The sequence below is a fragment of the Protopterus annectens genome, chromosome 8.part0 (genome assembly GCF_019279795.1).
Source record: "Protopterus annectens isolate FY-2018-M chromosome 8.part0, PAN1.0, whole genome shotgun sequence".
Classification (NCBI taxonomy): Eukaryota; Metazoa; Chordata; order Ceratodontiformes; family Protopteridae; genus Protopterus; species Protopterus annectens.
Window position 1 is genome coordinate 537,510,822 of NC_056741.1, and position 14,049 is coordinate 537,524,870.

The 14,049-nt window shown below is 40.4% G+C and overlaps 1 protein-coding gene across 7 annotated transcripts in view; it reads left to right on the forward strand.

The window, feature by feature from the left end:
* Nucleotides 1-14,049, forward strand: part of ARNT (aryl hydrocarbon receptor nuclear translocator) — a 2,399,029-nt gene that overhangs the window by 1,849,891 nt on the left and 535,089 nt on the right. For all 7 annotated transcript variants that reach the window (XM_044080044.1, XM_044080045.1, XM_044080042.1 and 4 more), the window contains one exon: nucleotides 1,002-1,086. In XM_044080044.1, coding sequence (XP_043935979.1) covers nucleotides 1,002-1,086 — 85 coding nt within the window. The remainder of the gene's footprint in view (nucleotides 1-1,001; nucleotides 1,087-14,049) is intronic.

Here is a 14,049-nt window from a genome sequence, read left to right on the forward strand (position 1 = left end):
TTGCTGTATATAATTGTGGAGCTTTTCTCCCCAGGCCTCCACTGACCATGGACCTGATCCAGTTGGATTATCCCGGTTAACAAATGTAAAATAAATAAAAATAAATAAGTAAAAACAAACCATATTGACATATTTTCAGTTGCAAACATTATACATTACATATAATCTGCCAGTCAAACATATTACATAGCTCATTCAGTTCCTACTTTCCCTTAAACGTCATTCCTCCTCCAGAATATTGTAGTGCATGCATTGTTCCTATTGTTCCCATTTTTTTCAATGCAATTTGCACTTACCCTTTTCTAAAGATCCCACTTCCAGTTCTTTTATCTTTTTGCTATATTCATTGTTTCTAATTTGTTTGGTTTAGACTTTGATTTCCATTTTCTATTAATTTTTTGGCAGACACTAGGATTACACTCAGCAAGACCTTACTGTGTGTCTAGGCACTTTTGATTCTGTATCACAGATCAGAAAAAATAATTTCCTTAGTTATACCAATTTGCTCACTCAGCATTTCTGACAGAGTAGTCTGCAGGAAATTTTTAAAGTCAGCCAACTCATTACACTCCCAAAAGTATGTACTCAGTTACCTCTTTCTTCCCCATCACATCTCCAACGTTTGTAGTCCACCTGAGGAAAAATTCTTCAGAGTCTGCTTGGGGTATAAAACTCACTTTGCAAACAAGAGTATAGTTGATTTTCATCCAAGCTTGTTACTTACAGCAACTGCCGAACTAAAATATAGGTGACTGTTAGTCTGGTGCAGAGGTGTGGCATCCATTTTTTGTGAACTGTGGACTCTACATAAGTAGAGCAACGGTCCCTTTTGACTTCTAATGTTTAAAAAAAAATGGTTTTAATTTCCTGATAATCTTTCCGATGAAACTCATAGCTGATTTGTCTTGTCTGCTTAGTGGATAGGTGTTTTTCTGTGTAGCTGTGACATTTTTTTTTCTTTACTACTCAGAGTTCTGTGTTATACTTTTTCTCCACATCAGGCAACTGCAGCAGCAGCAACAGCAGCAAACAGAGATGGAAGCAGTTCAGGGACAGGATACAGTATCAGGATATGACCACTCACAGGTACCCAATGCTGAATGCTAAGATTATTTCTGTTTTTTTTTTTTCCTGCTTTCCATTAACTGTTCTGCTATAGCAAAACCTAACTGTGTGCGCAAGAAACAAAGAAAAGCACAGTTGTAGCTTAATCCTGGTTGTGAGGATGGCTGCTTCTTGGTGGGGGTATGTAGCTAAAAAAATATATATATGCTTATTCTTGCTTGTGAGGATGGTGTCTTATTGTTGGTTGTGTGCAGCTAAAAATGCATAGCACAGTCATAGCTTATTCCTGCTTGTAAGGATGATGTCTTACTGTTGTGTAACATTCTGAAATGAGATACAACAGCATACTTTGTTTTCCTGTATACTTTGTTTTCCTGTATAGTATTTGTGACTGCTCTGTCTATGCCCATTTACTCAGATTTCCTGTTGTATTGCTGAAACAGTTGGTCTTTAAATTCAACATGCAATATTTCTCCTGTGGCATTGCTTATTCTGCACAGTGCTTCCTGTGCACTATCCATGTAATGAAGTAGTGAAACTGGTGTGGGGTGTATACTTCTGTGCCTTTCATGGGTCAGGGAAGCTAGTGTCTTGGCATTTAGGTATTAGTGTATGTTGATATGTAAATCCTGAATTGCAGTTTCTTGCGCTACCAAGTTATTATGTGTCTTGTAGTCAAAGGACCACTATAACCACAAAGATTGCCCTTAATGTGTGGTGGTAAGAAGATAGGGGTGGTTTCAGGTGACCTGAAATTCCTTATTGCTTTCAGCAGAATAGCACCTGATGTTCCTATAAATAAATAAATGTAAAAACTGATTTAATTAATTCCCTTTAGCTGGAATTAAGTGCTGCAGTTTAGAGCAAGTTATAATTGTCACAGCTTTTAAGTAATTTTGTAGCGTCTCTTTAACTGTTCTAATCCATAATGCATTTAGTCTCGACTCATATTGGCTGGAGTGCATCTAATGGAATGCTTTTTCAGATTTTTTTTTAGCTTGTAGCTCATAGTGTTTCAGTAGGAGGTCATTAATTTCTGTTATTAGCACTCCATTTGGGACATAGCTTTTATAGCACCACAGTGGAAATACTTACCTTATAGCATAGATAATGGTCAAGCAGTGCAAAACTGCAGCTTTACTGCATTTTTAACTTTGCTTCATCTCACACCATGGCTGTGCATGGTATGCTTGTATTGAGGGTCTAATGCTTTCCTTGTTGGCTCCTCTAGCTGGGTTCATCATTTCTGGCAATCAGTCCACAAAAGCAGGAAACCAAGGTCAAATCCACACAAACAATATTTATTGTCTTTTTGTCTGGACATTCGTAAATGGGGATGGCCATGTATCACTAATGATATACTCCCCAATCTCAGGTAAGTGGTAGATAGAATTAAGAAGTGCTGTATTGGTCCATTAGCAAAAACCACAAAGACACTGGAACACAAATGTGATGTATGCCTGTCCAAAAAAATGTCAATTTCCCTCTGTCTTTGTGTTAACATAAAGTGGTGATTGCATTAACACACACACATCCTGCATGCTCTCCAGGTTTTTTTTTTTTTTTTTTTTTTTTTTATCTTTTTTATTTTTACTGGTTGTTCAATTCAGATGTTTTTTGTTATCATTGACAAATGTTCTTGCATTTGAATGGCATATCTTCTTCATCCTTTGTGGTATTTCAAACTCATCTGAGTTCTGCATCAGACTGTGGAAGGAAGCTGCTCATGTGGCTGGCATTGTGATTACTTTTTATTGGTGACTTAGTTCTGGGAAACAGTTGAGAAAGTGGAACCAAGTCTGCTCATTGTGTAGCCTTCTGGTTCTTTGATTCTTGCTAGAGCATATTGTCATTCCAGTTTGCCATGGTGGTAGTGGATTAGTGGCCAGAAGAGGTAAATTCCTAGTTTCCCACCTGGTGGGTAGGCGTGTTCTCAAATAATTGTGCAAACCTGTTTCCTTATATGCAGGTGAATGCGAAGTGGACAAGTTTAAAGTCATTGATTTCTCTTTCCTAATTCAGAACTCTCCAATTGTGTTTCTCATAGAAAATCCTTGCTGGCATGGTTTCTCTTTGTTCACTGGCAGTGATTCAAGCTTTGTGAAGTTTTCTTTTTTCTTTGAAGTTCTGCAACCAAGGAGATGTTTTTCATGTTTCACTGTTGCAGTCATCACTTTTGGGTTATCTGCTTGCAGTAGCCCTCAGTCGGCCTGATTAACAAAGTCTTGGGTCCTGCATCGGTTGCTGTCCCTTCTTCTATGACGTCAGGGGTATAAAACTTGCAGCCGATGCCATTACATCAGTTTTTCTTGCCCGAGATGTCAGGTGCCCCCTTAATGGGAAGCAATTAAATCTATAAATATACAAAGTTATACCTCCAATAGAAAAGCAAATACACCAAAAAGCTTTTGAAGACAGCAAAGGAAAGTAGAGGTATATCCAAAAAAAGGGGGGTGGGGCTAGAGGGAGGGTAACCTGGACTGCAACAATGAATACACTCGAACATCTACATTTGTGGTAAGTGTACACAACTGTACCATGTTCGGCGTGGTTCACTGTTGCAGTCATAACTTTTGGGTAGATTCCCAAAGCTAAGGAGGAGGAATTTAAATAGAATTAGGACCATCTAAAAATCCCTGCAAGACTACAGTGACAAAGCCAGCTCTGGATTTAGAGTAAATTGGCAGATGGTAATGCTTGGTGAAAGTATGTACAGAACTCCCAAGTAGCAGCTTCTAGGATGCCCCTGGTAGAGACACCTCTGAGAAAGGCTGTAGAGGTAGATGCAGCCCTGGTCGAGTGGGGTCTGATCCCCTGTGGGATAGGTTTTCCATGGTGTTTGTAACAGAAATTAATGCAATGGCCTATCCATTTGGAATTGGTTTGCTTTGAAATAGCCTTTCCCTCTGCCCCTGCAGCAAATGCCACCAGCAGTTGATCAGATTTCCTTTGAGGTTTAGTTCTGTCCAAGTAGAATCTAAGTTGTCTGTGCATGTCTAAGGAGTGCAGAAGCAGTTCCCCTTTATTCTGTGGATTAGGGAAGAAGGTTGGCAAATGTATGGACTGATTAAGGGCCACACTGGATACCACCTTGGGCATGAAGCAGGGATTGGTCCTGAGGGACACCCTGTCCGCATGAAAGATGATGAAAGGCTCCACTGCCATGAGGGGCTGTAATTCAGATACCCTTCTTGCTGAAGTGATTGCTAAAAGAAAAGTTGTTTTCCAAGAAAGACATTTTAAGTCTGCAGTGGTTTTTCCAATACAAAGTTGAGGTCCCAGACTGGAGTTGGAGCTCTCCTGGGTGGTCGTAGATTTTTTTGCCCCTTTGAGGAACTGCTTAAGCAGTGGATGAGAGAAGGGTGGTTGTGTGTTATAATGAGCTGAGATGGCTGAGGCATGGATTTTGATGGAGGAGAAAGACAGGCCCTTATGAAGCATCTCAGTTAAGTATTGTAAAATCTCAGGTAAATTGGGCACTGTTGTGCTCATCCCTTGAGCTTGGTTCCAGGCACAGAATCTTTTCCATTTTTCAGCGTAAGACTTTCTGGTACTAGGCCTCCTTGCCTCTAAAATGATATCCATCACTGGTTTACTGAGAGATGATAAAGGAGAAATTATGTAATTAGCCAGGCTGCTAGATTCAGTGTTTGAAGTTGAGGGTGCAGAATTTGGTTCTCCTGCTGAGACAATAGAGTAGGAATCTGAGGCAGGTGACATGGAGCCCACAGTGACACACTGCGCAAGAGGGAGTACCAGTGTTAGCGTGGCCAGTCTGGTGCAATCAAAATCGTCCTTGGCTTGTCTTATTTGATCTTTAGTAGTACTTTGGAGAGCAGAGGCAGAGGAGGAAAGGCATAAACTGATAGGTTTTTCCAGCTGAAGGACAGAGCATCCAATTTCCAAGCTTGTTTGGGGGGAGTCCTTGTGCAGAATTTGTCCAACTGATGGTTCTGGGGGGAGGCAAACAGGTCTATATCTGGGCTCTCCCATTTGCTTGTCAACATGTTGAAAATCCTTGGTTCCAGTTTCCACTCGTGTGGGTCCATGTGGTTTGTGCTTAGTTTGTCAGCCAGAGTATTTAGCTTTCCTGGCAGGAATTGAGCTTGTAAATGTACTTGATAGCTCAGGGCTGTGTTCCACAATGCCATGGCCAATCTGCAGAGGGGGTAAGAATGTGTACCCCCCTGCTAGTTTGCGTACCACATAACAGTGGTGTTGTCTGTCTTTATCATTAATTGTCCTGCAAGAATGTCATCCTTGAAGGCTGTTAGAGCATTCTGTACAGCTAACCTTTCTTTCTGATTGATATGCAGGTGCATTTGACTTGGGTTCCATTTGCCCTCAATGCACTTCCCTGCCAGGTGGGCCCCCCATGCATAGTCTGATGTGTCTGTTGTTAAGGTTTGGGTGGCAGGGGGTAGTGTGAATTGTAAACCCCTGTTTTGGTGGCAGCCCTCTGCCCACCAAAGGAACTCTAAGCGTAGACAAGGTATGACAGTAATCATTGCTTCTAGATCCTGTGAATGTTGACACCATAGGCTTTTGAGATACCATTGCAGTTTCCTCATATGCAGCCTTGCATATGGAATTAAAAGAATACAGGAGGCCATGAACCCCAAGGCTTGCAGTATTTGCCTTGCAGATAACTGGCTTTTTGTGGCCACTTGTTTGAAGTAGGTTGTCAAATGAATCCGTTTCTTTGGCGTGAGGAAAGCCATCTGGGAAGTTGTATTCAAGCTTGCTCCCAAGACCCAAGACTTTGTTAATCAGGCCGACTGAGGGCTACTGCAAGCAGATAGCCCAAAAGTGATGACTGCAACAGTGAATATACTCGAACATCTACATTTATGGTAAATGTTCACAACTGTACTTTGCCTGTGCACACTCCTTCGCGCACACACACACACACACACACACACACACACACACACACACACTCACACTGTCTCTCTCTCTCTCTGTCTCTACAGAAAAACATCCAGGCTAGAGTTTTCATGTGATATATGCAAATGACCCCTTAAGGACATATAATGCTGTGCTGATGAGGTCACTAAAAAGACTGAGACATTCATGCCCACAGCTAGTGGGCCTTGGCTTTTATTGGCCTGAATGTACCCATAAAGACATAAAAAGTAAAATGTCATGGGCATTCAGAAGCCATGTGGCTGAAACACCATATGCCCTTAAGGGGCTATTTGTATATATCCCATGGGCTTCATTACAGGAAGGTATAAGGTATTACAGTAAAAACTCTAGCTTGACTGGATTTTTCTTGCAGTTTTTACTGCATGGTTTATGTGAACTTTTTACTCTTTGGTTGGGATGTTATTTGGGATATTTTACTGGTACATTCATATTTGTGGACATCAGGCTTTTAAGTTCTGTGTTTCTAAAGTATAGCCAACAATCTACTTATGCTGTGCTGATGGGATCACTAAAAAATATGAAACATACATGTCCACAGGTTGTGGGTTCTGGTTTTATTGACTTGAATGTACCCATAAAGACATAAAAGTCATAAACATTCAGAAGCCATATAACTGAAACATTTATGTCCTTAAGGGGACATTTGAATGTATACCATGTTCCTTCATTACAGGAGGTTTAAGGTATAATACAATGAAAATGTTAGCTTGTCTGTGTTTTTCTTGCAGTTTTTGCTGATTGTTTTGTCTGTATGACTTTTTTACCCTTTTGTTTGTGTATGTGTGCATGTGTATGTATATGTAATGGGTACCCTTCAGATTGTCGAATGGCTGGAATTTCGAACCACATATGGCTGAGGCGAAAACATTGTTTCCTATTCACTTCAATGTAAGTACTATCTCGGAGTTGGTATATTTAAGTAGCAGGGGGTGGGGGGGGGTGAAGGAGGCATAGCCCCCCTACTGCACCAAAAAAAAAAAAAGGTTTTAAGTTTTTTTTTATTTAGGTATCGATATTCCAGGGTTTCATGCATATGGTCTCGGCCAGTTTAACATCATAATGTCGTCAGGCACATCACAAAACAGTTTCCCAGAACTCCAAACTGTGACTCCTCAAAAATGGGAACATGGATATTCCGAATCCCAAAATCTCATCCCCTTTTTTGACCTATGGTAGCACTTTTTTCAGGTATGGAATGGTCTGAAATGTCAATGTTCGCTGTTTTGTTCGACTTTCTGATGTGTCGGCAGTACGGAATTCGCAGAAACAGTTTGACCATGTGTACATTTGGGGCTGTTCTTGCTCGACATTATGATGGTAAACCATCTCGGCCATATAAGGTGCAACATTCCAGCTGTTCAACAATCTGAAGTAAACCCTATATATATATATATATATATATATATATATATATATGTGTGTGTGTGTGTGTGTGTGTGTGTGTGTGTGTGTGTTCCTGTTTCGCCAAACGTCAGTTTGGTTGACGAGTGTAAGGGGTGGTACTTAAAACTGAAGTAATGGAAAGCCGAAAGGTCAAAATGTTGAGAGAATTTTCATCAAGAATGGTGAATGCAGATTGGAGAGGGTGAGAGCATTTGTGCATGTGTGTGAGAGTCAGGATATGGGTCGGAGATTGGTTTTGAATTTTTTTGTGCTTGTGTGTATTTTAGGCTTAGAGACAGGGTTATGTAAGGGCTAGATGCAGTGTTAGTGTGTGTTTCTGTGTCTCAGTGCGTCTTGTGTAGTGGCAGTGTTACGGGAAGGTTTTTATTAAGGTAAGGTGTAGGGTAAGGGTTGGGGAAAGGGAAGTGTTATCGTTAGCACCCATTAATAAGGTGGTGCAGGGGGACTTATTATCCCCTGTGTTTAAAAAAAATTTCCTGTAACACTGCCATTATTCAGACGAATTCGAGGCTTGCGTTATGATTTGGGGGGGGGGGTTTAGAGGGAAGATTGGGAGAGGAAATCCTTTTCCTTTCTCAGTCCTTTGCTCTTTTAATATTTAGGACATTTGATCTTCTTTATGCCAGTTTTTAAACGTGACATTAAGAATGTTGGATCATGTACAGGACAACTGTCCAGAGCTAGTGGGGTTTGGCTTTATTGGCCTGACTTAAAAAGATAAAGTAAAAAGTCATGAACATTCATAAGCCATAATCCTGTAACACTTGATGTCCTTAAGAGGTCATTTGCATATATCCCATGGGCCTCTATTACAGGAGTTTTAAGGTATCACACAGTGGCTAGGTTTTTTTTTGTAGTTTTTACTAATTGGTTTGTCTGTGTGACCTTTTAACTCTTTGATTTATACACACATACGTGTGAGTGTGTGTGTGTGTGTGTGTGTGTCTGTACAGTTTACATACTAGCATGCAAAGCATTATTATTTGCATCACTAGTTTCCAAAGAATATCGAAAATTGGTGAGGTGAAACTCCTGAAAAGAATATAAGAAAAAAAAACATTACATTGACAATTCCCCTTGTACCCCCCCCCCTCCATATGGAGGGGCTCTGCCCCACATCTCCTGTAGTGTAAACACTGACACAGTCATACCACAGTGTATAAAATGGGAAAACCCAAAAAGCACTTTGCCAGCTCACACAATACAGCATATTGAGGTGAAACTCTCAGCATTTACATTTTTTAACTGAAGCCACTTGTGTACCAGTGCTGTGACAACCTGCAAGTATACCTGTGTATGTGTATTGCTTTGGAGGTGTGGAGACTTGCCACCACATTTAGTTTATCCCTTTTAAATGAATGTGTTGTAATTTGTGACCTTGGGAATGTCACTGTTTTGAGTAACAAATTGTCAAGGTATTCATTGTTTTTGAGATGAATAAGTGCATGTATGTCGATTAAACAAGATGCAATTATTCATTATAAACATGTTTACTTGTGTCTGATATATACTCTTCTGCCTATACCATTTAGTGCTCTGCAAACTCTGCTGCAGCTATAGCAAAAATGTACTTAACTTTCATACTGACTGTGAAATTAAAATTTAAAACATGAAATTAAAATTGAGATTTTTTGATCAAGTGCAGAGTTTTTTTGTTACTTATTTTTGTTGCATTTATGTTATAGTCGTGTAAAGTAGGCATTCTGATTATAAAATATGTAGTTTTTACTTCACTTACATCAGTGTAACTGAATTAAATAAAAAGAAAAATGAGATTTTATATACTGCATCCTGAGCAGCAGTCCATTTTGTGTTGTGTGGCTGCACCTTTTGATGGTAGATAGAGAGATCAGTATGTCACTCAGTACCTTGAGTTATTGAATTGAGGGAGTCCTGCTATGCCAGATACAGGTGCTGATACTCATGCCATTCTTTATTGAACCTTGTTACACTTTCCAAGCATATTCCAAACTCACCTGAGGTGTTGGTGGTGACAACGGAGTTTGGTTGGTGTTCTGGGGTGCAGCATCTCCATCTGTGTGTCAGACCTGTATTGCCAGTAGGGGGCTAGGTCTGACATGCAGGTGGAACATCATGACCATGAAGCTTTAAGGAGCAGGAGCTCGAGCTCCACCTTTAGGGTTACATGGTTGCCATAACACACTTCACCCTACCTAAGATGAGGGACAGACTTGTGGACCCACTAGCCCACCATGTAATTAAATCTGTTTTTGAAAACAGAACACTGCAAGACATCCCCACAGGAGTTTGAGGGATGGTTCACACAACAATGAAATGTGCAAGTACATGGTCTAAGGCTGTCCCTCTGACTACTTTAATTTTTTTTTCCAGTAAACATCTTTGTTAAGTTATCAAGTATGACATAGGCAATCTTACATTTATTTAAATGATAAACAAACATTGACACCTCTTTAGAGCAAACATTATACATCACAGACACCAATGCAACAACTGTAGTTGCAAACATTATACATCACTTGTACTCTATCCAGTCATTGTCATTTAAGCATCATATGGCTCATTCAAATCCTGCCTCTTAAACCTCGTTCCTTCTCTGCATATATTGTTTCCCACAATTCCCATTTTTTCCTATGTAGTTTGCACCTTCCCTTTTCTAAAGATCCCAATTCCAGTTCTTTTATCTCTGTTGCTATATTCACTATATCTAATAAAGTTGGTCTAGACTTTGATTTCCATTTTCTAGTAATTGCTTTTTTAACAGCCACCATAATTAGACTCAGCAAGGTTTTACTATGTCTAGGCAGTTCCGATTCTGTATCATAGCTCAAAAAATCATCTCCCCAGTCAGTTCAATCTGCATAGCCAGCATCTTCAACAGAGTGGTCCACCGGGAATGCCTAACGTCTGCCAGCTCACTACACTCCCAAAAAATATGTTCCCAGCCACCTCTTACCTGCCTGTCACGCCTCCAACATTTGCTATCCACCTGAGGAAAAATTCTTTGGAGTCTACTTGGGGTATAAAAATACCCACATAAACAGGCAAAGATCCTAAATCTTTTAGCCTTTGTTGCATATTTGGGAGATTCACATATATCCTCCCATTGTCTGTTTGTGAATTGCTTATACAGTCTCATTTCCCAATCCTTTCTAAGCTTTTCTGATTGATTCTTATAGTTGTCATGAAATATTTTATATGTTCTAATTATTCCCTTTTTCACTGCACCTTTTTTTCCTAGATTCTATTAAAAACTCTACCAGTGCTGGTCTTTTGTTTAAGAGCCTCCTATTTCTTTCTCATTGCCTATACTCTGATATCAATCCTTGATAGAGAAGGCAATCTCTAACCTGCAATCCAAATAAATTCTTGGCCTCTTCCCATTCAATTACCTTTCCCTTTCTAGTTATTTACTCCCAGTGCCTTGGTTCCTTTGCCAGTTTTCTTTAATAAATTCCAGCCCCTTCTTGCCTATTGTCCGTATCCCTAACTGCAGTCAGCCCTATTGGGAGAATCTCTTTTCTCCATTCTCGTGCTGGTTTAGTTCTTAGTATACTCCCTGAATATAATAATCTGTATGATTTTTGTTGTTCTCATTAAGAGTCTGCATCCAAAATCTCAATCTCTCCTTATTTCTTGAGCTTCCCCCTGTATTATCATCATTCCTTTCCACTTTGAATTATAGTTTTTTGCTTGTGCTATGTATAAGAGCCATAAATGTGTTGCTCTAAAATAGTCCCTCAAATTGGGTAATCCTAGTCCGCCTTGTTCTATTGGAAGAATCATCTTATCCCATTGACCCTTGCTGTCTTCCCTTCCCAGATAAAATCATTCAACTCTTTCTTAATTGCTGTCCACAGCTTCTCCTCTGGTTGATAAAAATTTGCCTGACCTGTGTACAAGACTAAAGGGACTAAAAACATGTTGACTGCCTGTATCTTACTATCCATATAACAAAGCTTTTTGTATTGTATTTTGTTTAGTCTCTTCCCACATATCCTTAGCTGCCACACCAGAATCTTTTTCAATCCATACTCCTAATTACTTCATTTTATCATGTCCCCATAAATATGGATATTGTTGTAATGTGTGGGTGCATAATTTACCGCTATTGCCTTTGTTTTAGTTTCATTAATTTTGTATCCTGAGAAAATGTTTTAAAATATTCCATAACACTGTAATGTCCCTTTCTGGTTTTGTCATGTATAAAATAATATCATCTGCAAGTAGAAATAGCTTTTCCTGTCTACCATACCAATTATATCCTTGAATTTCTGTGTCCCTTATTATCTTTGCCAATGGTTCTAAATATAATGCAAACAACAAAGGGGAAAGCAGACAACCCTGTGTGGATGTTCTTCGTGTTTCACTGTTGCAGTCATTACATTTGGATGATCTGCTGGCAGGTTGCCCTCAGTCGACCTGAATAACAAAGTCTTGGGTCCTGCGTCGGTTGCTGTCTTCTCTTCCATGACGTCAAGTCGTCAGGGGTATAAAACATGCAGCCAACGCCATTTTAATCAGTCTTTCTTGCCGCACGGTGCCCGAAGCAGAAGCAGTTTGCAAGTGCTGGTCGGCCAACTCCTGAAATTTTCATATTCGAGTTTCAGAACCGAAGTCTTCAAACTAAAGCTAAGTATCCCATTGGGCAAACTTTTTCTTGCTCCTTACCGATGTTAGTAAAAGTTAATAATTGCATTACTTGTGGGAAGCAAATACCTCATAAGGATTTTAATTTGTACTGTATTCCTTACCTAGGCCCTGATCACAACGTGCCTTGCTGTCAGTTTTGTGCTAAATTTAACCAATGCACTATTTGCTTCTAATACTTTGGTTCAAGATTTAACTACCCTGAAATGTCGTCGGTTAGCAATCCGACTACCAGAGTTCACAAAAAACATAAGGAAAAAGACAGAGACAGACCGTCGAGGTCCAAAACTGACGTCGAAGCTTCTCCAAAGCCATTCACCGGTTTGCTGGTACTCATTGAGGCGCTTTCGCAGCCCCTGATACCCACTACGTTTGAGTCGCAGGCCTCTACCGAGACCCATTCGGAGTCCGGTATGCCACAAGATTTGCAAAGTATTGAACCCGCGGATGTCTTTCCCTTGGATGGGTCCGGAGAGCCGCTAAGCAGGCACTGGCTTCTGAGGGTGTTTTCAGGCCTCAACATTTTTACATTAAACCGATGCCAGCAACAAAAACAAGGTCAAAACAACTTCTGTGTCTAAAAAACTGATGCATGAGCCACGTGCTCAGGCCCCTATGCCTAAAAAACAGATGATCAAAATGGCTGAGGATTTAATTACCTTGATCATGGCTTCCCAACCCCCCCTGCTAAGAGGCCTAGGCAAGGCACTGATTATGAATCTTCAGATCAGGTTTCCATTTCTTCTAATTCCTCTTCTGATCAGGAATTTTCTATTCCACCCTATGAGGATTCTGATGCAGAGGAATCCATCCCATCTGCATCTCCTCCTGAGGATTACTCTTTTGGAGAGACTTTGCATACTTTAAGGGAACATTTTCACTGGGAGAGTCAGTACTTCTCTGAATCAAAAAAGAAGCTTAGAGATTTCCTTCTTCTTCCTCAGCATAGGCCTTTGGCAATACTTCTTGTATTAGACATTGTTGATGATGTGTTCTCGGAATCAAGCATGACTCCTGATTTGTTCTTGGAATCAAGCATGACTCCTGATTCCCTGCCTCCAGCTCCTAGTAAGCCAGACAGATATTACAGGGTTCCTGACTCCCACAAATTTATTTTAAAAAATCCTGCTGCTGATCCTGAGACTATTTCTCAGGGCCCCAAGGGTGTTAAGGTGTCTACAGCCAAAAATCCTACCCCTTCTGATAGAGATTCCAGGACGCTGGATAGATAGGGTAAGAAGGTTTATACATCTGCAACCTTGGCAATCAGGGCTTTAAACTGTCAGTTTCATATGCTTAAATATCAACAGCATGTTATGGGCTTACTGAAACAGAAAATTATATTGATTTCTGATGGTGTAGAAAATAGAGTTACAGGATTTATTGCTTTCAGCAGAACAGGTCGGAAAGCTTACTTTGCAGTGTGGTTTTGATTCCTTGGAGGCCTCTTGTAGGGCCGCCATTACTGGATCTGTGATTAGAAGGCATGCCTGGCTCAAGAAGCAAAATCTCCCTGATCATGTTAAAACTAAATTATTGGATGCCCCTTTGCAGCATGATACTCTGTTTGGTAATAAGGCAGAAGAGGTTGTAAAGAAAATGGAAGACAAAGCTAAATCTATGCAAACTGTAAAACATTTCTTGCAAGTGCAGCCACCCAGGTTCAGTAGGCACTGGTCTACTAAAAATTGGTCTTTTCCTGTGTCTAACAGAGCCACTCAGGGCAAACCCAGGCACTCAAAAGGGTCCAGATATCAATCACAGGGTTCTTACAGGTCAACTCAATGGGGTGCCTCCACCTCCAAATCTGGAGGAAACAAAGCACAACCCTACAGTAAGCAGTCTCAATGACATTTCTCTACCATTTCCAAGCACTTATCTTTTGGCAGCCCCCTTGGGGGGAAAACTAGCACTTCATGCTCAAAATTGGCAGTTAATTACCCAGATTTCATTTCCATACTTTGCCAATTCCAAACGGATGGCCGGATCTGCCACAAAACCAGTGGGCAGAGGCCCAGAAAC